Consider the following 26,307-nt stretch of genomic DNA (forward strand, 5'->3'; position numbering starts at 1 on the left):
GGCTGAGAGTTGGTTAAAGATTTCCAACTCAGTGGATGAGGCTCTTGGTTTTAAACTTGCTGAAACTAAAACTGGGAGCCGCTCTAATGGCCTCGGTATACCAAACATAGACACAAAAGAGTCCGTGAAGGTTCTCATACAGGTCGGGTAGTCTTAGGAGGTGAGGAGGAGGTGAGTGGACTCGCCACCTTTTGTGGTTTTCTTTTGAAGCTTTGAAGATTTGAGCATTTCTGTCTTTTTGCTGTTTTCGGTTTGGAAAGATGGATGTTTTCAACTTTCCAAACCACAATGTTCCGATCTCCCAGGTTCCTTAAAGTTGGCATTTCTGCCGGACAAAAGTTTGTTGGTCCACCTGCACGTGTTTCAGGCAGCTCCTCCTGATCATTGATTATTATTACTAATTATTAATGTTATCCCCACCTGTTCATTCACAGTGGTTCTCAAACTATGGGGCGTAGACCACCAAGGAAAGTATCTTTTTAATGTTAATGTTAAAAAAGATAAAATTGTGTTGTTTTTAAACCTTTTTTGTAAAATTGGCGAGCAGTTGTAGATCACTCAAACACAAGGTCATTTCAAGTGTAATTATTCCAGGGGAGGGGCTAATATTTCCATTTTATGTGATTAAAACGACAAATCGACCCTCGTTGGGGGCAATGGCATCCGCCCAGTCCTGACTGTAGCATCAGACTACAGGAGGTAAAATTTGGTGTTCTGCTTTAACGTTTTTCCTCTCTGGCTCGCAGGACCCGCTGGACCCCGGCAGATGTGTGATGGTGATCCGGTCTCTGGTACCTGGCGGTTCAGCGGAGCTCCACGGTGGTTTGCTCCCTGGAGACCAGCTTGTGTCAGTCAACCGCACCCAGCTGGACATGCTCAGTCTGGCCGAGGCTGTCGAGGTTCTCAAGTGTGCTCCGCCTGGTACGGTCTGCCTAGGAATCCGGAAGCCTCTGGTGGTAAGTCCAAAACGTAACCCTGACCCCTGAACTAACCTTTGGCAGGTTAGTCACCTGCTCACCTGGCTGAGCAGGTGACTAACATGGAAATTCAAATTCAAATTCAAATTTTATTTGTCACGTACACAGTCATACACAGTACGATATGTAGTGAAATGCTTGGACAACTGCTCGTGACCTAAAGAAAACAAAAAAGGAAAAGGCTATGAATAAGATAAATATGAAAAATTAAAAAGGGTAAATTTAACTAGGAAGGAATAGAATATAAATTAAGGTTAAAAATGAAATAACTGTACAACACAAATTAGAATGAAGGGTAAATTTAACTGGGAAGAATAAGATAAAGATAAATATATAAATTAAAGTTGAAAATAAAATAACTGTACAACAAAATACACAATATAGAACTATATAAGAATGTATGAAGAAATATAAATATATACACAATAACAGCAGCTGTACAAGTATTAACCGGAAATGAAGAATATAGTGACCAGTGTTGTGCAAAACCAAAGTCCAGAATGTCCAGTGTGTGTAAGAACCATATGTGTGGGTCAGTACTGTGTGGTGGTGTGATTGAGAGACCGTATCGCCTGCAGGAAGAAGCTCCTCCTCAGTCTCTCTGTGTTGGTCTTCAGGGAGCGGAATCGCTTTCCTGACCTCAACAGAGAGAACAGTCTGTTGTTGGGATGGCTGAGGTCCTTCACGATCTTCCTGGCCTTGGTCCAGCACCGCCTGCTGTAGATTGAGTGCAGGTCAGGGAGCTCGGAGCGGATGGTGCGCTCAGCTGACCGCACAACCCTCTGTAGAGCTCGTCTGTCCTGCATGGTGCTGTTCCCGAACCAGGTTAAGATGTTTCCCGTCAGGATGCTCTCTATGGTGCACGAGTAAAAGTTCCTGAGCACCTTGGAGGGCAGTTGGAAGTCTCTCAAGCGTCTGAGGTGGTAGAGACGCTGTCGGGCCTTTTTCACCACGGTGTTGATGTGACAGGACCATGACAGGTCCTGCGTGATGTGAACTCCGAGGTATTTGAAGCTGTCCACTCTCTCCACTGGGCACTCGTTGATGACGGGGGTCTGGTAGTTCCTCTCCTGCTTAGTGCTGAAGTCCACTATCAGCTCCTTTGTCTTACTGACGTTTAGAAGGAGGTTGTTCCTCTGGCACCAGTTCTCCAGATTCCTAATCTCCTTCAGGTAGGCCGTCTCGTTGTTATCAGAGATCAGGCCCACCACGACGGTGTCGTCAGCAAACTTGATGATGGTGGTGGACCCAGATTTCCTGGTTTTTGGTTCAGACTGGTAGGTCCGAGGTTTGAAGGTGTTTTATGCCTGAACGCATAAATCAACCGCTTCCAGTGTTTGTTCATCCACCAGCAAATATAATCCCATCACTGGGAAAGTGATTCTGCAGCGATGTCAGAGCTGCGAGAGTAAATGAAAAGAACCCCTTCTGTCTGCATCACATGAATGAACTGCAGTGGACTCTTACCTGCTGAAATCTTACCTCTGCCTCCCGCTGGGAGAGCACCGTGCAGTTGTGGTGAACCTTCATGCCTCCACACTCTTCTGTAGTCTTCCTCTGTGGATGGACCTGACTTCACTCTGATCTGCATGTTTGTGTAGGTGGAGGCACCAGAGAGGAGGAGAGAGGACAGCAGCACATCACTACCTGTGGCGAAGGTACACACACAGACACACACACACGATGCTAATAGCGATGGAGGGCATTCATATCCTCAGTGATGTGAGGATATTCTTGCTGTTGAGCTCTCTCTAAGGCTGTTCTGTCCTTTATCTTGCTCTCATGGTTTGGATTCTGATGATGGTGAAGCACACAGTTGGACTCCTCACTTGCTTCCTTTTTACTTGAACCCTTGCTGCCTTTGTGACCTCACTGAGTTTCCTGCTCTGAATGAAGGCATTAAACAGGTGTGTGTGTGTGTGTGTGTGTGTGTGTGTGTGTGTGTACGTTTTGAATTAGAAACGCGTTTCACGTGAACGCACGCCGTGGGAACAAGAAAAGTGCAGATAGTTTCAGTATAAAGGTTGTACAGTTTGATCTGTGATGGATTTTACAGGTGTACCTAATAAAGTGGGCTCTGACTGTCTCTGTTAGAAACGTTAATCTGTCCAGACTAATTGGACATTAAGATTTTGTCCCCCGTCGCATCGCTCACCTCCTCCCTCGCTGCTCTGCTCCCTCCATCTGTGTTCATCTTCCAAATGGAAATCTTTCTGTCTTAATCTCTTCTTCCTGCTCTCCTTTCACTTCAGTTTGCTTTATTAGTCTGGATACCAGATGAACGGCGCTGCCAGAGCATCTGACCATAAAGAAAGATGAATCGAGGGCCGAATGAATGTAAATAAATATGTAGAGCGTGACGGGGATGAAGAGAAATGGCTGCTCTGTTCAGACTGAGTGGAGTGAGTTTGAATTTAAAAGATCCTTTTTTTGATTATTTCTGATCAGGAGCTTTTAAATTTGGTTACCAGAGTGCGCAGGACACTCACTTCTTTAAAGTAGTATATTCTGAGATGAAGTGTAAGGTGGGGGCAGGAACCTCACTTGAAACCAGCCACTGATGCAGCAGCTGCAGGACTTTACACCAAACTCCATTCAAAAATCATGAGATTTTACTGGCATGTTCTGATCACAGTCAGAAATCTGCAGATTTAACAGGCGCTGCTCAGATAAATAATAAAGTCTGTAAAGCAGAAACATTCAGCCATGAAGCAGTTTTATTAAATATCAGAAACAGGTGCAGACGTTCTGCAGTGAGCAGAACGTGCGGAGGCTGGTTCCATATCGGATCCAAATAAGATGGAAAATCTGCTATGAGGTCGTTCCTGTGGTGAAATGTGCTGAAAACATCTCTGAAACTGGGAGCAAAGAGTACAGGACTTTGGTCCTTACACTTATAAAAATGAGCGTGTCATCAGCCCAGTGCATGCTGGGAGCAGTGAGTCGGGCCAACAGAAAGTGAGATTCTCTTTCCTCAGATTTCATTTGGATGTTTAATGGCCGTCATGTTTCTGCACCTTCCTCCTTGTACATGAGCTCAGCTGTCCATGAAACGAGCCGAGAGCTCGACATCAGCGCTGATAACCCGCCATGACGTCATCTTCCCTCTTCCTGCTTTCTTCCATCTCACTGCTCTTCACTCTTGTGCCTTCACCTCCATGCTCCCCTCTCCTCTATCATCTCCTCCACATCTTTCTCTCTCTCTCTTTCTCTCTCTCTCTTGCTGCTCTTTCATCTCCTCCTCCTCTCCTCTCTTTCACCTTCCTTCACCCTCCTCTCCCTCCTCTCTATGTGAAGCTGCTGACTCAGCGGGATGGTTGAATGGTATAAAGTGCTCCATCAGCTCAACCAGCAGCAGCATCTCTCTTAAGTGGAGGGGTGGAGGGGGGTACTCTGAGGACACTCTGGTCCTCCAGCATCTGTACACGTAGTACTGCAGTATTACGACTCACTAATACTGCAGACAGAGAAGAATACAAGCTGTTTGTCTTTGCACAGATACTTATGGACAGAAATTTTTACAGAAACTGAGACGTTGTTACGTTTTTTTGTCTGCAGTTTGTGACATCACAGTGTGACATCATTATGATCGCAGCTGTCAAAATCAAATAAAGTAATAAATAATCCAGTGAATAAATGAATGAACCCTCACACACGTGAAATATTAAAAACAAAAGTGTGAATTTCTTTTTCAGTCAGTCTTTGCTGAGTAGAAGCACAGAAAAAAGTTTGGGAAAAATCTTCCAAAAATTAATGTACAACTTGAGAAAAGGATTAAGAAAATAAACAGAGGGGACTGTGTTCATGAGTAAACACAGAAATTGATGACTGAGTTCAACCTTTAAATAAATAATTACAGAAGCACCATCAAATACATTTTAATGCATGTCAAACGGACTAATACATGTATCACGCTTTTTACTGCAAACCTCATTCAGTCACACACACACACACACACACACACACACACACACACACACACACACATGCATACACACATGCATACACACACACACGTGCACGCATCCACACACGCACGTGCAGTATGATGGGGGAGCCGGGAATCGAACTGCTGACCTTTGCGGGTAGGCGTCCAATTATAGTTGCTGATTTGTGTGTTTAGCAACATGTGGATTCATTTTCGGAGCATTTGTCGTGTCACTGCTCCGTACCTGAGCAGGTGGTTGTGATTTGCTGAAGAAAAGCAGAAGCCTCTGATATCTGCACACGTGTCTGTGAAGCATCAGCCCGCTGAGCTCGTCTTTGTTCTGCCATTTCTGCTGAGTTCTGCTCTTCTTCGTGTCCTGTGCCGTCGCCGTCCTCTGCGCCGCTGTTTTATTTCCTCTTTTATATGCAGCCCATTTGGCTGAAGAGGTTTTTTCACAGCCCACAGGTCTCTGATGGGTTTCCATAAAGACGGCCGGGTGGGCACTTACACTTTGCTGCCGGATCCTTCTCTGTCACACTGACCAGAGAGAGACCCCGTTACACGCCCACGCCTCGTTAACTTTTAGAGGTCAGGTGTGCAAGAACGAGCTACTGCCGTCGTTTCACTTCATTCTGCTCCTGTTTGTGCAGATAAAGAGCTGCCACGGCGCGTTCATCTGGCTGAAGCCTGCGTACGACAGAAAGCGAGCCGGAGGAACCCAGAGGACACTCAAGACCCAGTTTACTGCTGCTTCACTTTATTTTACTGAGAAGGCTGTAAAACCACGCTGCTTAGTGTCTCCACTGCAGTAATCTGATTACTGCCCACTTTGGCCAAATGGATTTCTGAACGTTTCAGCAGTAGCTTCAGAAGCTCTGGGTTTAAAACTGAAGCCTGTCAGTCTTTGATTTGTCTACAGGACTTCCGGTTAAATTCCTCTGCTGTGTGAGGTTTGAAGGTCTGTTAGTACAGTAACCTTACAGCGGCCATGTTATTGGTCAGATTATGTCATTTTGACAGTCCAGAGGTCCAGTTCACGTGACGCTAGCAGACAGCTAGCAGCTACAGCCACCTGTGTCTCCATCCACCTGTCAGTCACAGAGGCCACGCCCCAAGAAAGCTAAAACGTCCCCTGCACAGTTATGAAGAGGAGGGAAACATGGGAGTCTATGTGGAGTGACTCACTACTGCCTCTGCTGGACGTCAGGGGAACTGCAGCTGTGGTTGTTTCAGCTGCAGAAGGAGGATCATTAAAGACTGTAAGCCTAGGTGCGACCTCTGACCTTTGTTTCTGTCACACAGCAGAAACATGGCTGTTGGTGGAGTTTCCTGTGGGAGTGATGCAGTTTTTTTTTTTTTTTTTTTTTTTTGTTTTTTTTTTGTTTTTTTTTCTTTCCTGTGAGGATTGTCATGTAGTCATGTGACTCTGCAGTCGCTGCAGCGAGGCGGTGAAGACAGTCGTTGAGGATCCTCACGTGAACCGCAGCGCTGCAGCGATGCTCCGATGCTCCGTCCTCATCGTCTAATGGCAGAGACATTAAATGACAGCGTCTTTAAATCTTATGAATATGAGGCCAGGCAGTCACGGCCAATACACATCAGTCTGCAGAACATCCTGTTAGCATTATGAGCTCTCTGCCACTGCCGCCGTCTACTCCTCACCTCCATTATACGCCGTGATGGGCCGGCTTCCCGGGCCCAAATTAAAAGAAGAGGAGCAGAGTCCTTGACGATGAGGCTTCGTCGATGGAAATTAGCCTAAGTGTTGTCATTAATATTTCCCGGCGCGGGCTAATGTCTGCATCGTAATGTTAAGAACAGGATATCCCCTCAGTATCTGCTGAGGAGGCTCTTTGGGGAGTTGGAGATGAAGGCTAATGTCCAAAGTCAGGCGAGTTTTAGATTTAGTGCGAGCTGCAGAGACACTCTCACACTTTCACATGAAACACTGGGAACCATGATGGATTCTGATTTCTGCCTCCTTTTGTCCTTCACGACCTCCAGAAATCCAAATTGAGTCATCTTGTTTGTTTTCCACAGACACGGGAGTCATCTCGGCTGTGAGTGTTTCATTATTTCTCACACCTGTCCTCTGAGCAGGTGTGAGAAACAAGAAACCATTAAAGAGCAGAAACGAGCTGAGAAACCAGAAAGTCCTTTCAGATTCAAATCTATGTTTTTAAAGGCAAATGGCCAACAAAGCTGAGTGCTTACAGGAATGATAAAAATCACGTCTAACGCAAGCAGACAGAAATACAGCCAATCAGAGCAAATGGCTAATGACACTGTTTAGTCAATTGCATTTGATTACGTCTCTGCACTGCTGCCAGGTGAAAAATGTCTCTGTGTGTTTATCGATGCATCTCATGACACGTTGGAGGCTGAACATTCTTCAGACATGGTGAACCTGAGCTCACTGGTGAAGTTTGAAGCTGCTGGACTTCCTGTCGTCATTTCTGTCTTAATTACGCGGTCGCTCCTCTGGAGCTTCGTCTCTGAATGCTGCCGTCTGTGTTTTAGGGTTTCAGCGAGGCCGCCATCCTTCCACAGAGCCTTCATCTGGAGGAGGAAGAGGAGGAGGAGCCAGAGCTGATCCTGGATGCTCTCCCTCGCTACGCCACCTCCTCTCTGACCTCTGACCTCCGGCCAGAGGAGGAATTCAGGGAGATGGGTGTTGATGAAGAGGAGGTAGAGCCGGAGGACAGCGTGAGCCCCGCCCCCAGGAAACCCCCACCATCTTGGGAAGAGTGGAAGTTGGCCTCCCTTACCCGAGCTGGGGGGGCAGATGAGGTGAGTTGACGAGCAAGGGGAAGTTTCATTGACGTTGACTCGCTCACACAAAACATGAAGTGAACGGCTGCGAGTGGCGAGGTATTGGCGAGAACTCATTACCCTGCCTACGGTCCCCCATGTTTCCGTGACCGGGGGTGGTGCTGCCTCTGCAGCGACGCCCCAAAACCCCCAGAAACTGTTCTAAAGCACAACTCGATTGAGCTGACGTGTCCGAACTGCCCGTTGGCGGTACGGCGGGTTGAGAAGCACTGTTTTTACAGGGGAAAGAGCTGGAGAACCATACGCTCTCCTGACTCCACCTGCACTCAGGTGGTTTTAGGCTCAGACACACCTTATCTCCATTTTCTTTCATACTGTTCATTTTTGGGTATTAATATTTCCAGCATGTTTTTAATGGGAAAAGTTCAGCAGTTTAACATTCGTGTGTTTTCTAAAGGCTGATTTCTGCGTGACCGGATGAAGGTCAGAACAAAAGTCGTGACATTCTGCTTCTGTATGTATTTGTAGTTATTTGGTGATTTTTGTCCTCAGGCCTGGAGCAGAGAGATGCAGGAGGAGGAAGACCTGCAGAGATCGGACCATGAAAGCATTGTGTCTGTGGGAAAGCTGATTCTGGGTGAGAGGGGAGCGCACGAGTCTAAATCATGTTTAAGATAATTTAGACTCGAGATCCATGATCTCTCTTTTTTTTTTTTTCCATCTCATGACCTGGTGAATAGGAACAGGATGTCATTTAAAGAAAATCCACCTAGATCAGGGTCAGCGGTTCTGCAGTTCATGGTGAAGGATGAGGATGAGGTCCTCACAGTGATAGCAGTACAGATGTTTGTGTGTGTTTCAGGTCTTCCGGACTCCAGAGACAGCGAAGCAGACTCTGAGCTGACTCTCACGGACACTGACACAGAGTGAGTTCCTGCTGCACCTTCACGCTCGCCGTCACTCTTCCTCCTCATACACACTCGCTCAGAGAGTCAGAGGTCTGCTATCGTGCTGTATGTCGTGTTTAAACAGCCGTATCTGCTAAGAGAGGCCGAATTTTCTGGAAACAGAAGCTTCAATCATGCCCCAAGTAACGTCTGGTGTCCTCTTCCCTGCCAGGTTAAAGTTGCCCACAGTGCTGAAACCTGCTAACTGTTCGCAGCTCACAAGCTTAGACCTCACACACACTAATTTCCTCCTCCATCAGCTCCTCTTACGTCCCGTCACAGTGCTGTGGCACCCTCTGCTGCTCTCACACTCTAACTGCAGTCTGATTTCTCCATGAGTCAACTGTTTCCTGCTGTTTTTAATAACATATGGTCAGCGGGCACCCGGCGCTCACTCTCAGCCTCGTTAGATTAATCTGGATCATTGTGGTCACAAACCAGCCTCAGAGTTTAATCACAGAAACTTCCTGTCTGTGTTTTTCTTCCCCTGGAGGTCTGTCAGGAGGATTGATACTGCGAAGAGGAAGAGGCGGAGCCAGGGGGGATCCTCTCTGCCAATCAGTGGCCACAGGTAGGACAGCTGCTTCACGTTCTGCTGGTTTGAACACAGATGTAAACAGGTAGATGCCTCAAGTGTGGGTGCATTTCTGTTTAGAATCAACGCTGCTTTATGTGGTTAAAGTTGTGTCTGTGTGTCTGTGGCCCAGCATCTCACCTGTTCCTGATTTTCAGGCTCAGGTTTTCTTTCTTTCAAAAAGTAGTGTTTGACTGTGGGTCTGTGTTCACAGTGACTTGCCTGAAAGAGAGGAGGGGGAAGGACAGGAAACACCTGCCTTCAGCCACTGGGGACCGCCCCGCAGGTAACACACACACCCACACACACACAGGTACATTATGATATCCCAGGAGACTGTGTACAGGTCAGGTGACCCAGAGAGACTGGTACATTATTCAAACTTCCACCCTCGCTGTTGTGCAGGGTGGAGGTGTGGCCTGAGGAGGGTCAGTCTCTGGGTCTGAGCATTGTTGGAGGTCGCCATGTCATCAAGCGACTGAGGAATGGAGAGGAACTGAAGGGAATCTTCATCAAGCAGGTTTTACCCAACAGCCCCGCCGCCAACACCCACTGTCTGAAGACCGGGGACAAGATCCTGGAGGTAGGGCCTTGTCTAATTCCTGGGTCTCTATACACATACAAGCGCGCACACACACACACACACACACACACACACACACACACACACACACACACACACACACACACACACACACACGTGCGCTACATCCATAGTTTACACACAGCCTGAGACTGAATCTTTCAGAGCGACCCCTTTATGAAGGAAAAGACTTTATAAGTAAAAACAGTTTTATGATTAACATTTTCATAATGTCTGACCTTCAACTCCGTGTGCGTGCGTGTGTGCGTGCGTGTATAAAGGTGTCAGGTGTTGACTTGCGAGCTGCCAGTCACGAGGAGGCGGTCAACACGATCAAATCTGCCCCGAGCCCCGTTGTCTTCATCGTCCAGAGCCTGACAGCGACTCCACGGGTACACACACACACACACACACACACACACACACACAAATCTGTATGAAGTTCTAAGCTATCAACTTTTGCTAACTGAGCATAGACAGAGGTTTCTGTCTCATACACGTCAAACAGTCCAAACTGTTTGATTCTTCGAGTTTCTGTGTGTTTAATTGTGTGTGTATGTGTGTTTCAGCCCATGTCTCTGACAGCTTCAACCATCAGCAGATCCCAAACAAAGAGGATGGAGTCTCCGGTAAGAGCTCCACACTCTGTATTAACGAGGACACACAGAAATGTATGTCTGTGAGATGCCTGCACAGCTCAACAGAGACCAGCAGAGGGCGACACAGCCTCTGCACAAACAGCGGCATGTCATTCCGGAGCTCAGAAATCACATTTAACAGATTAGATCTGCTGCCTGTGGAGACTCAGATAAGATGAGACTGAATTTATTTTTCCCAGGATTTGGAAAATCCATCTTAGAGCAGCTGAAGACGACATGAGCTGTAACATAATCATTTACAACATGACAGAAACAACAGAGACGAGTTTAATAAGTAAGAAATGCAACAAAACACTGTGAGAGCAGCTGATTATGATCCCATAAAACAGCTTAGAATGGGACAAAATAAAAACATCTTACTGACGTGGGCTAACGAAACAAAATGATCGGCTCTTTCAGTGTGAAACAAGATCTGATGTTTGATGGTGTTTGTCCTCAAGCTGCAGCCGGGCGCTGCGTCCACACAGGGCACGGTCCTGGTCTGAGGATCAGTGTGAGAGGACGTCAAAGTCTCAGCTTCAGCCATGCTTAAACCACACTCACCATCATACTCCAGTCTTTATCTAACGCCTTTGAGACAGATGGACAGTATAAAGAATCCATAATAAAGCTGGCAGCCTGATTAATAAATATAAAAAGAATGAAATAAGACAGAGCTCTGAGACAGACGTCATGATGGAGTGATCGACGCAGGATTGTGCTATGCAGTCACGCGAGTCCTCAGAGCTTCCGGTGTTTCTTTGTTAATGGCAGTGTAGCCTCCAAAAGTCTGATACAGGAAACGACAGCAGAAACTGCACGAGAAAGACAAACTGGAAAAAACAAAAACTGAATTATACAACACAAAGTCTGCTGTGGTAGTAGTTTGACTTTACACGCTGCAGGCGACCTCTACAGTTACTACAGATGACCAAGCAGGGCTTAGATCAGAGTTTAAACTGAGCCGTGCAGCACGGAGCCTAAAGGTTGGAGGTCATATTGGTGGTGGTGCTGATTGTTTCTTGCTCACAGCTGCCATTTAGTTTTACCAGGTTTCAGTGTGTTCCAGGCTCCTATCTCACACAGCCCGAGGCTCGTGCACAACCGTCTGCACACTTATGGTCTATAGTCTGACTGGAAGTCAACAGAGTCCATGTTTTTATGAATAAATGTGTTTGTTTGCAGAAATCAGAGGTAGTGCTGCCCCCCCCGAGACAGCCCCCACCCTACAGGCCTCCCAGCTACTCAGACAAGGAGCTAAACTCTGACTTGGAGGAGGCCAAAGGTCAGTAACACACAGCAGAATCTGTTACAGTGATGTGGTTAAAAGTCGTCTTTATTTTCTATGCTTTGGAGAAATACGTAGTTCCTGTCGGCATTATGGGAAGACTGGGTGGAAACTACAACCACTCCTAAAGATGGATGTTTATCATGAGCTATATTTCTCATTAATGCTCACTGGGATCTTTCAGACTTCTGATTGGTCAGCAGGCAGTTATTTCATGTCTGTCCTCTGTAGCAGGTTAGGTCTGCAGTTGTACTGCCTTCATAACACTGAACACACACAGGTAACCCTCTGTATACACAAGCACACCTGCAGCCTGTGCTGGAGGGCTCACACTACCTGACCTTGGGTGGCCGGTCAAAGCCCAATCATCTGTGTTCTCACCGAATTTGTCATATTTTTTGAGCTTTTGCAGTCTCAGATCAGCCAATCAGCCAGCGGCAGCATGTGACCACAGAGCTATGGCTGGGGGGAGGGGGAGGTAAGGGGTGAACTCTGTGCGTGATGCTGTGTGGACTTGGGTCTCAGAGGAACTGCTGGGGCATGGTCAGGCCTGGTAACTTCCCTCTATCGTCAGAGTGTCACAGCCAGAGAAAGGTTTGATCGCTTACGTCCTGCCTGCCACTTGTTTGCTCAAAGGCACTTCAGCAGCAGTGCAATGAAGCAGAGGATTTAGCTGCGTGCACGCGTCTGAACAGGTTCAGGTAAAAGCTGAAGCAGGAACTCATCACGCTCTTAGCTTCATCTCAATCAGGTCACGTCTGTCTGAAGAACGATTACCAGAGAATCTGTTTCTGCAGCTGTCACTGAATATCTGACGGGCTTCATTTCATCTCAGATCATCTCCTCGATTTCCTTTCAAGGATCTGTGTCTGAATGTCTGTGTCATGTGTTCCAACAAAACTGAGATTACAGCAAATATCTGAACATCTCAGTTAATCTGGACTTGTTTTATCTCACGTTAACTCACAGAATATTTCACATTGTGTAGTTTTTCTTGCTGAACCGCATTGGGTCTCATTTTGGATCATGTTAATTTACTTCCTGTGATCTGCGGCACTAATTATTTGAAAGCCTGTTTTTGAGTCTGTTTTCATTTTTGTCTCAGTAAACGTACATCAGTATCTCACTGTTTGTGTGTGTGTGTGTGTGTGTTTGTGTTTCTGTTTTTGCAGGCCATGTATGAACCGGCAGGCCCTCAGTCCCGTTCGTGACGTATTTCAGCACACGCTGGATGCTTTTGTTGTGATTTTTGTTGCTCTCAGTTCCTCTCGGTCTTTCTCTCTCTGGGTTTCTGCTGTCTTTGCCTCGCTTTGGTTTGGGTACGTTTGGTTTGCTACGTCTGAAGCAGGCGGGCGGACGGGGCTGTCGGCTTTTTCATTCTGACCTCTGGTTTTAATGGCATTTGGGTTTTCTGAGCTGGCATCTCATCTGGGATTAGGGTGGATTAGCTTTTTTGGTCAAAGCTGTTTCCTCTAGACTTCAACTGTCCTTTTAAAGCCTGTCTTCATTTTGGAAGTCTGAGTATATCTTTATCTTGAAACACTAAACTGGACACTAAAATTCTGCAAGTAAAATCTTTCAATGAATGACACAGAACGTCTTGTTTAAAGAAAAATGATGTATAAATGAATTGATGTTGTTTGTGTCAGAGGTTAAATGCAGGTTAAGTTTTATATATTAATAAAGTTTCTGTAATTGGACTGAATAGACTCAATAAAATTACCTTTAAAAACAAACACAAACCAAAGTTTCCATCAGCTTCATCTTCAGGGTCTTTGGCGTGAACCAAAGCAAAGCTCATACTTTTAGCGTGTCCTCAGACTCGTGCGTTTCTTGTCTGTGGAATGATGAACTGGTTTGAACCTGGAGAACGTTATGTTCCTTAACCTTCCTTAACTGGTAAAGCTGAGGAAGAGCTCAGTCTGCTGACTGTTAAACAAAATAACTCAGTTCCTCTCATCTGAAGTCAAAAATCTTGGATGGTCTGGCATGAGTCCTGGATCTTGGTCTGGGACTCTGGGACCGGAAGTTCGGTCTTTGCTGATCTTTAGCCTGGATGCTGGTCCAGTTCTCCATGTCTGACTTTCATCCTGGGTCGAGTAACTTTCTTTTAGCGTGAACTTGAAAGAAGCTCATGGTCTTTATCCAGGCCTCTGTGGTCACTAAAGCTCAGTCTTAGGGTAATAAACACTCACCCCTTTCCTCTTTAGGCGCACTTCTCTTGGTCACTGGTATAAATTCTTGGTGCAGCTGTATCCCATTGGTCTCTATCCTGGAATCTAGGACGGTTTGGTTCAGTCTTTCTGACCTTTAACCTGTTCTCCTAGGCCTGAGCCTTATCTTTGGGACTAGTCAGGCTAGGTGTCTCCAGATTTTACCCTTGCCTGTGTAGGACAGCTGAGGCTTACTTTAGCTTGGACCTGGGATAGCCAATGCCTGGTACCACTTTGTTTTTCAGGATGGACAGACCGGTCCTGTTAATGGGGAAACAGCATCAGCCTCCAATGACATGTGTTTTCAGTTTGATGGTGATAATCTGACAGAATGAAACTGCCAAATGTTTCATGTTTGGCTTGGGAGACAACGTCTGTCCAGAGGTTTGTGCCAAGTGCAAATTTTACGGCCTGTTGTCAAGCTTTGTGCCAGCTGTCTGATTTGTATATTAGTTGTGGCAAACAGAAATGTCTGAAACACTCGAGTGCGAGGGCAAAGTTTGGGCAGAGCACTGGGTTTCTGGTGAATCTGAGCTTTTTCACTGCAGTCTCATAAGAGTCAGACACAAATACAATAAAGCTTACATGAGCAGGGATGGAAGGAATGATGAATTGGTGGTGCTTTTCTCTCGGGCCACGCCGCTGCCTGCTCTTCTCTCTCGGCTTGTTGTCTTATTTATATTCTTGGTGAAACATTATATTGGCTGCTGCAACAGTAATGAATGATTCAGATCAATTCCACATGCTGTTTCAGGTTGTTTGTCTCGCAGCAGAACGAGCAGCCGAGCAAATAGCCTTCATCTCTGCAGCCTCTGAGTAGATTGGTTTTACTGTACAGCGTCAGGGTCAAAGCACGTCATCGTGGAGCTAAAAAACTCCATGAATCATGTGTCTGCTGCGATATCTGATGGTAGACTGATTGTGTCGATGCAGACGAAAATAAATCACCACTGTTACCAAAACCAGCTCCTGTTTGCATCTTACTTACGGGCCTGCTTTAAATGAAAGCTTACTCCATCAACAGGAAAAGCACAGTTGTCTATATAAGCCTTTAAATCTTGGTGACTGGTCGGGATGGAGAACAGACTTGACATTTGGTTAATCGTGAACAGTTCGTGTGTGCACACAGACTTGTGTACAAAATTAGCTAAACACTGTATAAATGACGTTGTTGATTCATTGGTTTGTAAGATCCCATTTTTATGTGTTGAAGTTGCATTCACAGACACAGATACCTGCTAATCAGCGCTCGTTAACATCCAATCAAAATCCTTAAATCTTATTGTGCACCCAAACGTCGCCTTCTTTGAAGGTGTGTTAGTACAGTAACCTCCCAGCAGCTTTGTCATTGGTTAGATAACACCATTAAAATGCTCCAAAAGGCTCCAACAGCACAAACATGGTGCAGAGGTCTAGTAAAGGTGAAGCTAGCATCCACCTGTATCACCATCCACCTGTCAGTTAGAGGCCACGCCCCTAGTAAAACACACAGTTTGTGTATCGGGCTGTGAACATGTTAATTCAATTCAAGAGAATGCATTTAGCAACCTAATTAATGAAAAGCATTTAAACGCATAATTTTATTATCTAAAAAAATGGCATCAAACATTTTAGTAATGTTATGCTTGGCTGAAATCAGTTGTGTGAATGTTGTAACCTGTGTCCTCAGCTTTTAGCTTGTGCATGAGAGGCTGAATAAAGAAAACAGGAGATATCTGCAGCTTCCGCCTGTGCTGCATCATAGCACATTATTCTGCAGGTAGAACACAGTCAGGTGTGTGTGCCGTTTAATCTTGTAAAGAAACTGCAGTATGTTGTGAAGAGGCGCTCTCTGATGGATGATTGACAGCTCTGTGAGGAGGATTTAAAGGTTAAACGGGGATGAAGGGGGTAAATGCAGGATTAAAAGTCACACACCTGGTGATCGAGGTGATTTAACAGAGAATTAACAGGTCAGATTTAAATCATTGATCTGTGGTCTGATCAGCGCTGTGGCAGTTTGATCGGTTAAAAACTCCTCCTGAAAATCCAGTTTTCCTCCACCCAGGAGTAATAACGGGAGGGATGCTCAGCGGCCGTGTCCATGATGTGTCTGGCGTTGCGTCTCCTCCTGCAGATTCGTCCCTATCCAGCTGACCGTCGTCATCAGTTTCAAAGCTCTCTGCTGTGGTTCTTACAGGTTACACAGCAAAACGATGACATGTTGTTCCCCAAATTTGTGCTTAATGCAGCGCTTTTCCGCAGGCTGGGTCCGGTTTTAACTCAGATACTTACAGTCTGGGAGGAAGTGCTGATTACAGGTATGAAAAAAAGAGCCATTCTATAATCTTATTGAAATAACGTGGATTAGTAAGATTATCCCCACCTGTTCTGTGATTCTACATGGATCCACCCCCAGTCTGAGAGCACCTGATGGACAATAGAAGAGATGGACGTAGCTTGTGCTGAAGTGCCCCAAGCCATTCTTTCTCATCTCCAACAGAGGGCGACTGTGTTTTGCGTGGCCGTAGGGAGGTCTGTCAGAAAGTGGCCATTGGCTATCCTGCTCTATAACCAGAGTAAACAGTTTCTCGTCCTTTTAAATGAAACATGTTTGTTTTATAAATCGCCGTCCTGTTAAAGTCAGACAGACATGTCGTCCTCCGTTTCTCAGTCAGTGACAAAAACTCTCTCGACTGTAATGTTTCACCAAGGCTTCACCACAAAATGTGCTGGTTAACATCACGGGGATGTAAGGAGATCAGTCCTCACAATAGACTCTAAGCTTATGCCCCCATGTTGTTATTACTAACAACAATGTGCTACTGTTTTTGCATTTAGCATATTGTAGCTACAGGATAGGGATGCGAGAATGTTAAAATATGCTGATGGCTATTGTTGGTCTCTTTCAGAGGAACAGGAAGAACAGTGTAAATCTCATCAGTTTTTGATTAAACCAACAAGCTTGTCTTGAATTACACAGGCCTCATAACAGGTCTTTCACTTCCTGGTCAGTCTGTGGAAGTTGTTGATGGCTTTAAGTATTTGGGAACAAGTTTACTTGATGACAAGTTTAGTTTTATGGTTTAAGATGCTGGGATGTGTTTCTCTTGTTGTTGTATTGAAGTTTTGTATATGTGTATGTAGGATTTTTTTGGGTTGATATGAAGTGATTTGATTGATTTGTTTATGACTTTGTGAACCAAAGACAATTTTACATTCATGTGGATAATATAGTTATTTTGTTTTATTCTATTCTTGCTGATACAGGGTGAGATTTCACTTCATATCTCAGAATGAACCAGAATCTGAGCCTGGTTCTGCCAGAGGTTTCTTCCTGTTAAAAGGGAGTTTTTCCTTCCCACTGTCGCCAAAGTGCTTGCTCATAGGGGGTCATATGATTGTTGGGTTTTCTCTGAATGTATTATTTTAGGGTCTACCTTACAATATAAAGTGTCTAGAGGTGACTGTTGTTGTGATTTGGCGCTGTATAAATAAAAATGAAAGTAATCCATACCTGCAGCAGAGCAATGACTGACCTCCAACTGTGGACGGATCACTTCAGATGTTCTCTCAGCTGAAGTTTAGTCCTCCTCCAGAGAGTGTTTGACTCTGCCCATCAGGGCCCCTTAACACAAACAGTTTAATCCTGATCCTCCATCTTGGTTCTGCTAATATGTTTGTATGACCTAACCACAGCTTTCAGTGAATGCTGACATCAAACTTTACGGTAACAGCTGTGAGAACAGCCGCACTCATCATGTTGTTTGAGCTGATTGCACCAGTTTTTTTAAATTTTTGGGCAATGAAGTTGGTAACATCATACTGAACAGCAGGCCTGGTCCTAAACATTACAGTGGCCAGGGTGACCTTTGTTCTAAAACCACCAGCCTCTGTGAAAATCAGCATGTCAGAGCTGCAGCCATCGCTGAAACGTTCGCAGAAATCTGTCTGACATGCCCTGATTTTATCTGTTCCTCAGAGGATGAACTCACAGGACAAATTTTGCACATCATCACTTCATCAGCAGACGAAGCATGGAGAGGCTATCCTTCATGTGTGGTGTGAGTACTGAGGGTCTGTCAGCAGCATTTGGTATAAGCTGTTCTGTGGATGTCAATCTGTATTCACAACCACTCCAAAGGTAATTAAATCAGTTGAAAGTTGATTGAGTCTGTGGGGAAAGTGGGTCATTGCAGCAGCAGACAGTAACAGGACCAACAGAGTATAAATAGAAACTGAGCCGAAACAAGCATCGCACACTCTGATCTAAAACTGCTGTGAAAGTATGGGGGATGAGGGATGTGACAATAAGATCTTATCTGCAGTTTACTGTTGAGGCTTTCTGCAGTGGTGTGTAGTGTCCAAAAACTCCAACCTCATTTGTTCAGACCATCAGTTTATGAAAGTCTTAAAGGGGAGTAGCTAAAGCAGCATGATACCCAGTATGAGAGAAAGAACTGTGAAGCATGCATAGCGACTCGGAGAGAGTCCGGAGTTAAAAAAGCCCGGGGGGGTCTTAATTTGGGCAGCTTCCTTGCCTCAGACAGTTTGATGACGTGGTTGCATTTTATTTGTGAGTCATGTCAACTTGGAGGGGAGGTGCTAGCATGAATGGTGATAAAGGGGCTGCCTGAACTCTGTGTGTGTGGGTGTGTGTGTGTCTGTTTGTGGGTGTGTGTTGGATCAATGAGCTACCATAATAGAAGAGTTGGCTGCATACATCTACTCCCTGCAGACTGTAACAACACACTGCTCTGTGTGTGTGTGTGTGTGTGTGTGTGTGTGTGTGTGTGTGTGTGTGTGTGTGTGTGTGTGTGTGTGTGTGTGTGTGTGTGTGTGTGTGTCCCAGCTTCCTGTCCTTATATAGCCTCCACCCCCAGCCTCTTTGATTGCCTCGACATTCATAAACATCATTTATCATCTTGTTGGTATCAAGTGCATCATTTAGAGCCTGCTTGTGTTAATTATGCATATCTTCAAAGCTGTAGTTTCTCAGGCATGGTTTTAAGGCCTTGCAGGAATTCCAGGAGTCCTGGAGCTGGGCTGGGAACATTTAAGGTGGTCCTTTGAGCCTTTATGAAGGTTTAGATTGTGGTTTGAAGGGAGCTGTTAGAAAGTTCAAAGTCAACTTTAAAAAGAATTTACTTGTCCAGAATTGAGAGTTAACTAAAGGGGAGTCCAGAAATCCCACTAGAGCCCTTTGTGATTCATGATGTGGTTCCAGTAGGTTCAAAATAGGTCATTCTGGGCACCATTGACCATGTTTAATGCTTTTGGTAATAAAGCAGGATGATGAGGTAGCTACTTCTTTAGGTTATTATGGAGGTTAAAAATTCTCCAGGCATTGTTGAGTCATGTGTCATTGAACAGCTCCAGAGATGATTAAAGATGCTGAAGGTTCTTAAGAAAGACCAAGAATGTCCAAACCATAGTCTTTAAGGGCTGTGTAGACCTCACAGACGAACCTGGTACAGGGAAGGGTGGGGCTCCTACCTGAGAAGAAAGAGCATGGACACAGGACAAGACTACGAATGAATTACTGAATATCCATCCATCAGCTATAAAACAGTGATGAGTCTTTGGCTGTTGATCCCAATCAGAACAGAGCTGGTGAATCTGTGAGAACCTGCTGGAAGGACCATCTCTGGCACTCTTCATCAACCACATCTTCATGGTGCAGTAGCTGGACTGATCTGAGGCACCAGCTGAACTCTTCTCATCGCAGCAAAGAGAGACAGCGGCAGGTTCTTGCTGTAGGGTCCGCCAGCGTGTCAGCCTATGAGCTGCTGACTTCACTGTCCAGCCTCTGTCCACTTCACACCATCAATTAAAAGGTCCGATGCCCGTCCTTCATAGTTCTGACTGGTTATAACTGACTGCTGCTTTCTCCACGCCAGCGTTTCAAGAAATATGAAAACATTCTAAAAAAATGTTCAGTTTTCCATCCCAGTTACTCAGGGATCAGTTTGTGTAGAAACGATCATTAAAAATGAAAAATAGAACTGGGCTGATTACTTTCTGAAGCAAGTGTAAATGAAGGGCTGTGACCGTAAATGTGTGCGAGGCACCAATGAACATCTTTACCAGGAGGAGTGCTAATGGAGAACGAAGAGGAGAAAAGGATTGGGACAGAGAGAAAAATGCACAGGAGAGGGGGAGGGAGAGGGGTAAGGAAAGGTAGAGCAGCAGCAGGAGGAGGGTGAAGGGAGAGGGAGAGCCGGGGATGAGGAAAGGGAGTAATTGAGGTTGAGTGTATAACAGAGCTGTACGTCGCTCTCAGCCTCAGCATCACAGCAGCCAGCTCTCTCTCTCACACGCACACATCACATTTTCTGGAGATCAGAGCGCCACAGCAGAGCTGAAACTGAGACAGCGCACACACACACACACACACACACACACACACTCTCTGCCGTACATGTGGATTTATCTCTGCGTGTGAAGACTGAAGTATGGACTATGTTGCCTCCAGGTTAGTATGCGCTCTCACTCTGTGTGTGTGTGTGTGTGTGTGTGTGTTCTAGTGGATTATCAAGCGTCTGTCAGAGCTGAGTTATGAGACGGCTCATTACGTGTGTGTGTGTGTGTGTGTGTGTTTGCTTTCCTACCTGATCCCCGTCAACATATCGAGTAGGGGTCACCTTTAACCTGTGTGCATGTGTCTGCACACAATCAGGTGGGGAAAGACAAATCATGTGTGTGCTGCATTATTTTGGTGTGTGTGTGAGAGAGAGAGGGAGAGAGAGGGGAGAGAGACAGCAGCACTTTTACCTATGATGTATTTTGCTGTGTATGTGTGACGGGCATGGGCTCGCTCTCAGGTTCCCCATGTGGTGCTGCATCAGTATCAGGACCACAGATTGGGGCTCTGAGCTGCACCATGACCGATGATAATAAATGCATCCATCACATATGTCAGGTCACATGATTGTCCCGGCAAGCATTCTGTTTCTGCTGCGTGGATCTCGGTCTGGAGGCAGAGGGCAGCGTACACCATCCTGCCAAAAGTGTTCACTTGTCTGCCTTCAGAGTGTGCAAAACTGACTGACCTCCCATTCTTAATCCACACAGTTTAATAGGATGTCGGCCCTTTGCAGCTGTAACAGTTTCAGCTCTTCAGACAAGCCTTCATGCAGATTTAAGAATGTTTATGGGGATTTTTGCTGCAGGTCAGTCAAGTTCTTCACACCAGGAAGGGGGCATCCCCAAACTGTTCCCAAAAAGTTGGGAACACGAAAGTGTCCAAAGTATGCTGAAGCATGAAGCGTTCCTTTCACTGGAACTAATGGGTGGAGCCCAACTCCTGGAAAACACCCCACACCATAGTCCCCCTTCACCAAACTTTACGCTTGGCACAGTGCAGTCAGACAAGTACCGTTGTCCTGGCAACCACAAACCCAGACTCGTCCATCGTGGGCGATTGTGGCTCAAGAGTCGGGAGTTTACCTTGTAATCGGAAGGTTGCCGGTTCGAGTCCCGGCTTGGACAGTCTCGGTTGTTGTGTCCTTGGGCAAGACACTTCACCCGTTGCCTACTGGTGGTGGTGAGAGGGCCCGGTGGCGCCAGTGTCCGGCAGCCTCGCCTCTGTCAGTGCACCCCAGGGTGGCTGTGGCTACAATGTAGCTTGCCATCACCTGTGTGTGAATGGGTGGATGACTGGATATGTAAAGCGCTTTGGGGTCCTTAGGGACTAGTAAAGCGCTATATAAATACAGGCCATTTACCATTTTACCATCGGAGACGTGTGATTGGTCACTCCGGAGAACATGTCTCCACGGCTCTAGAGTCCAGTGGCATGTGCTTTGCTTTACTGCGTCCAATGCTTTGCTGTTTGTTTGGTGATGTAAGGCTTGGATGCATTTGTCATGGAAACCCATTCCACGCATTGTTCTTAAGCTAATCTGAAGTCACGTGAAGTTTGGATGTCTTTAACGGTTGACTCTGCAGAAAGTCTGTGAACTCTGTGCACCATGATCCTCAGCTTCCACTGAGCCCGCTCTCTGATTTACGTTGCCGACCACTTCGTGGCTGAGATGGTGTCGTTCCCAGTCACTTCCGCTTGGTTATAATCCCATTAACAGCTGACTGTGGAGTATTTGGTTGCGAGGACATTCCTAGCATCCTATCACGGCACCACACTAGAGCTCACTGAGCTCCTGAGAGCGAGCTATTCTTTACAAATGTGTGTAGAAGCAGTCTGCATGCTCAGATGCTGATTTTATACACCTGTGGACATGAAACTGATGGAGCACCTGGAATGAGGGATTTGGATGGGCGAGTGAATACTTTTGGCAATATAGTGTATTTCGTCCAGATGTTCCTTAACTTGGCAGCTGTTTCCAATCAAACTAAGACATTGGGCAGTTTAGACGTTTATGCCACAGTAGCTTTACCTGGCAGTGTTTACAGTGGACCTAATATTTGTTTGACCCTGATAGGTGTAAGTCATCACTGTTGTCAACCCTGGCCTTGATTTTGTGAAGAAAAACAGAAAGGACTTTAGTTTTGTGTAAGAGTGAATATCAGCACAGAGCTTGGAGATCAGGTCATCCCTCGATGATTCCTTAAGCCTCAGTTATACACTGCTGTAGAAGCGAGCAGCTGGAGACAAACAACAGGCACATGAACGTCCAGATCTTAGCGCTAACTGTGCAATAACGAAGTCTACGTCACTTTCTGCTTCCGGGCGCATGGAAGCAGAAAGTATCGTCCCTGCTTCAGACCTCAGAGGCCTAAAAGAGGCCCTTATAAGATTTTGCGCTGTGAATGACTTTGGCTTTGCATGTTTCATCTAATCTCATCACGTGTCCTACATTTTATCCATCTCATTGCATCTATTCTATTTTTTATTAGCTGTTATCAAAACCACCAGTAAAAATTATATATATATATCCGCTACCATCCCAACCAGTTGTGCCAGATAGCTGCCGCTCCCCGATCCTGGTTTTAGTGGAAGTCATGTTTTGTTAAAGGGAGTTCTTCCTTCCCACCATCACCAGGTGCTGTTCATGGGGCACTCCCTCTAATATTATTTTGTTTTTATTTTACAGCATGTTGGGGCGACTGTTGATGTCAAATGGCGCTGTAGAAATTTAACTGAAATTAATTAAAATATAAAAACACTGTAGTGTTCCTACAAGACTCTTAGAAAAGTATAGTTCCATCCATCCAGCCACCCACCTTCCTACTTATAGCTTATCCAGTTCTCGGTCAAGACAGCAAGAATATAATTTAATGACGTTTTGTCAGATCTGCTTTACACACATGCTGGCATCAGTACCTTGATGCACCAACTGTGGAAACACCAGCCGCTGAGATAACCGACCAGTCCGTCCACGTTAGGAGGCTGGAGTGTAGCGTCGGCTGCAGTTTGTGTCCTGTATATGGTTGTTTTCTCTTCTGTTTCCCCCTTTGACTTCGTCTTGCTGGTTTTGTTTAGGGACTCAAAAGTACCTGGTTGGGTTTGTGCCAGTCCATCTCAGGGCTACCACAGTACCACATGTAATCATCAGATTAACATAACATGCACACGTCTGGATCTTAGGAGGCTCATTCGGCTGAGAAACTGGTCTCGGCCGGGGGTTCGTGTTTTGTTCCCGGCCCTCGGCCACATCCCCAAAGTGGTCTGAGTCTGCTTTTACACCATATGAGCCAGTGGGCTGTAAAATATTATAATATTATGTGTGACAGAAAAAAATAAACTAAAATATAGAAATGAGAGCTTTCAGAACTCTGGGAAAGCAGTCTAAGCTTTGTGGGGTATCGTCTTTGAACTGCATGTCTTCATTTACTGAAAGGAGCTACCTCAGGTGTTAAAGGAGATGTTAATCAATAACACAGACTAACGGAAAATAGAAACCAACCCGACTTTAATCCACCATCAGTCTCGCTTACAGAGGCGCTCCAGAGCAGCCAATCGCATTCACAGCGTGTGCTCCATCGACCTTTTTCTCAGCAGAGCAACCGGGCTGTCAGCGTCGCTGTAATTTATGAGGTTAATGTTGGCTGCGTCCCATTTAGCTTTACCTGTTTTTCAGGGTCCTGCTAGCTGGAATGTGAGGTACTGAGTCACTCCGTGCTGCTTAGGTTAGAAGACGATGTGAGCCGTGCAGCGGTGCACAGCCTCATCTCGGACACACACACTGATCTGTGTGTGATATTTAATTGTGTGTCAGTGTGGATGCGTCCTCGATTGTGTGTTGTCCTTAAATCATCGTCTTTGAGCAGAGATGTGTTGTTGCTAACTGGACTGGTCCAGGCAGATTAATGCACCCTTGTATTGCTCATGCTGTAGGGACTGGACTTCCTTTTAGAGACAAACTGGTCGCTGTACTTTAAATCATTACGTTTTGTGGGGATGAGCTGGTTTAAAGGTTGAGTAATTCTGCAGGAAATGAACGCAAGTCGATGTGATGTCCCCTGAAGTGATGAAAATGGGACGGTGTGTGTGCAGCAGGCTGAGCTGTTGCATTGCAGTGACCTCCAGGAGCTACTGCAGCACTGATGCACACAGCTTGAAGGAGGATGCTCTCTGCAGCTTTAGTGTCTTTCTTAAACTGCTTTCAGCGTCCCATCTCAGACATTAGAGGTGACAGTGCTGCTTTATAAGCCATTAAAAGGGCCGCTGGTTTTAAGACACAGCATTATTGTCCCTAATGGTTTTATTCAGACGGGCTATGGCTGTTAGGAAAGAGCCACTCGATAGCCGTCTCTAATGAGCACGAACAGACAATAGAGGAAGTCATATACAGGATTCAAAGCTACATCTGATGTAAATGTGACCCGTTTACTCTTACAGGTCGTTAGGGTGTTTGAGGGAAAGTGTTAAAGAGCTGTCCACACAGGCAGAGGCCAGCAGCAGAGCACCAACCAGAGGCCATCAAATGCCAGCAAGTTTCAAAGAAGACGGCCAAATTGATGGTTGCCAATGGCTCCCATGGCTGCTTTTGAACAGCTGGCAGCATAAAGCTCACTATATGTAATAAAAGCAGACTGTGAGTGCATCGTTAAAGCTGTGCTGTTCTCAGAAAAGCCAAACTCAGGTCTGGACTCTGATTTAGACTGAACAGACCACAAACCTGATCAGACTGCTTTTTTCTGTGTGTAAAAAATCGGTTAATGGTAGCAGATACTTTAGCTCAGGCTGGTGTGGCTGTGCACGCTTGATCTTGTCTCAGAAGCTGAGCAGGGTCGGGCCTGGTTGGTAGTTGGAGCTGGAAATACCAGCCTGTCTCTGAGATGGCCATCCATCCCTGAGCCCGGTTCTGCCAGAGGTTTCTTCCTCCCCACTGTCGCCAAGTGCTTAGGGGCGTCTGATTGTTGGGGTTCCTCTGTATGATTGTAGGTTCTTTACCTCACATGATATTAAGTGCTATATAAATAAAATTGAATTGAATGAAACCGTTAAGAACTGCAGAGCTACACAGCTGGTTAGATATGTTAAAGTTTTAACATGGGATTTGGACTGACTCACTGCTGCCTCTGCTAGACACTAGAGGGTTTGGCTTCCTGTTTAAGGTTTGGACTTTGATAATTGGTCAGAACAGTGTGTTGCTATCCATCCGTGAAGCTGCATTATTCATTTTTAGTTTTGTTTATAGGAGCTCCAAACTGTAAAACGTCCACTTAGATTTAAAGTCTGTGAATCCTGAAAAGCTTGAAGCGCTTGGCTTAAGGGTGAGAAAAATGAATAGTAATGCTGTCAGGCAGACCTCAGAGAGAAGGATCATTAAAAGCCTTCATTCATTCCACTGCTGGAGGCACTTTAATGAATGTGGCGTCCTTCCTGCAGCTCACTGCGCCTGCAGAGCATTTTCTTTGTGGATGTTGTCATGTCAACAGTCAGGTGGATTCAGGAACAACGCGGGAGCTTGGCAGGGAGTCGGGCTTTGTGCATCTTCGTTTCCAGCAGCTTTTCCACCTGAGTTCAGCCTCACGCAGGTATCTCTGTTTCCAGCACACATCCCGTTACTGGCCCATTATCAGCACAAACACACTCCTGCTCGTGCGTGACGCATCAAAGCCAGGAGAAGCTGCAGCAGCCGCCTGTCTGTCTGTCTGTCCCAGAGGGCGCTGGAATAAATCAGCTAATGGCGTTTCCTGCTTTTAATGCCAGACCTTTGACCTGTTCAGGTGGAGCTGAGCCTCAGCAGTTTGTATTATTGGGTTTTTTATCTGTATTGACAGCTGGCTGATCATGGACAGGGACAGGAGAGGTCTGTGATGTGTAAAAACAGTGAACAGTTTGAACATCCTCAGCACAGATTTAAGACCAGGGCTCTAGAGTGCGACCAAAATGTTCAATAGTGCGACTAAAAAAACTTTGAGTAAAAAAAAAAAACAACCAAAACTCTTTGTGTGGTCAAGACACACATTATGCCCCTATCATGGTCTAAACCAATCAGA

At 45.8% G+C, this 26,307-nt stretch overlaps 1 protein-coding gene across 10 annotated transcripts in view; it reads left to right on the forward strand.

The window, feature by feature from the left end:
* The window catches only part of patj (PATJ crumbs cell polarity complex component), an 89,000-nt gene that overhangs the window by 30,406 nt on the left and 32,287 nt on the right, over positions 1 to 26,307 (forward strand). For all 10 annotated transcript variants that reach the window (XM_080877260.1, XM_080877258.1, XM_080877262.1 and 7 more), the window contains 11 exons: positions 747 to 956; positions 2,579 to 2,635; positions 7,426 to 7,695; positions 8,230 to 8,314; positions 8,540 to 8,603; positions 9,118 to 9,195; positions 9,413 to 9,484; positions 9,604 to 9,781; positions 10,063 to 10,173; positions 10,351 to 10,410; positions 11,605 to 11,704. In XM_080877260.1, coding sequence (XP_080733386.1) covers positions 747 to 956; positions 2,579 to 2,635; positions 7,426 to 7,695; positions 8,230 to 8,314; positions 8,540 to 8,603; positions 9,118 to 9,195; positions 9,413 to 9,484; positions 9,604 to 9,781; positions 10,063 to 10,173; positions 10,351 to 10,410; positions 11,605 to 11,704 — 1,285 coding nt within the window. The remainder of the gene's footprint in view (positions 1 to 746; positions 957 to 2,578; positions 2,636 to 7,425; positions 7,696 to 8,229; positions 8,315 to 8,539; positions 8,604 to 9,117; positions 9,196 to 9,412; positions 9,485 to 9,603; positions 9,782 to 10,062; positions 10,174 to 10,350; positions 10,411 to 11,604; positions 11,705 to 26,307) is intronic.

Source organism: Rhamphochromis sp. 'chilingali' (genome assembly GCF_963969265.1).
Source record: "Rhamphochromis sp. 'chilingali' genome assembly, chromosome: 3".
Lineage (NCBI taxonomy): Eukaryota > Metazoa > Chordata > Actinopteri > Cichliformes > Cichlidae > Rhamphochromis > Rhamphochromis sp. 'chilingali'.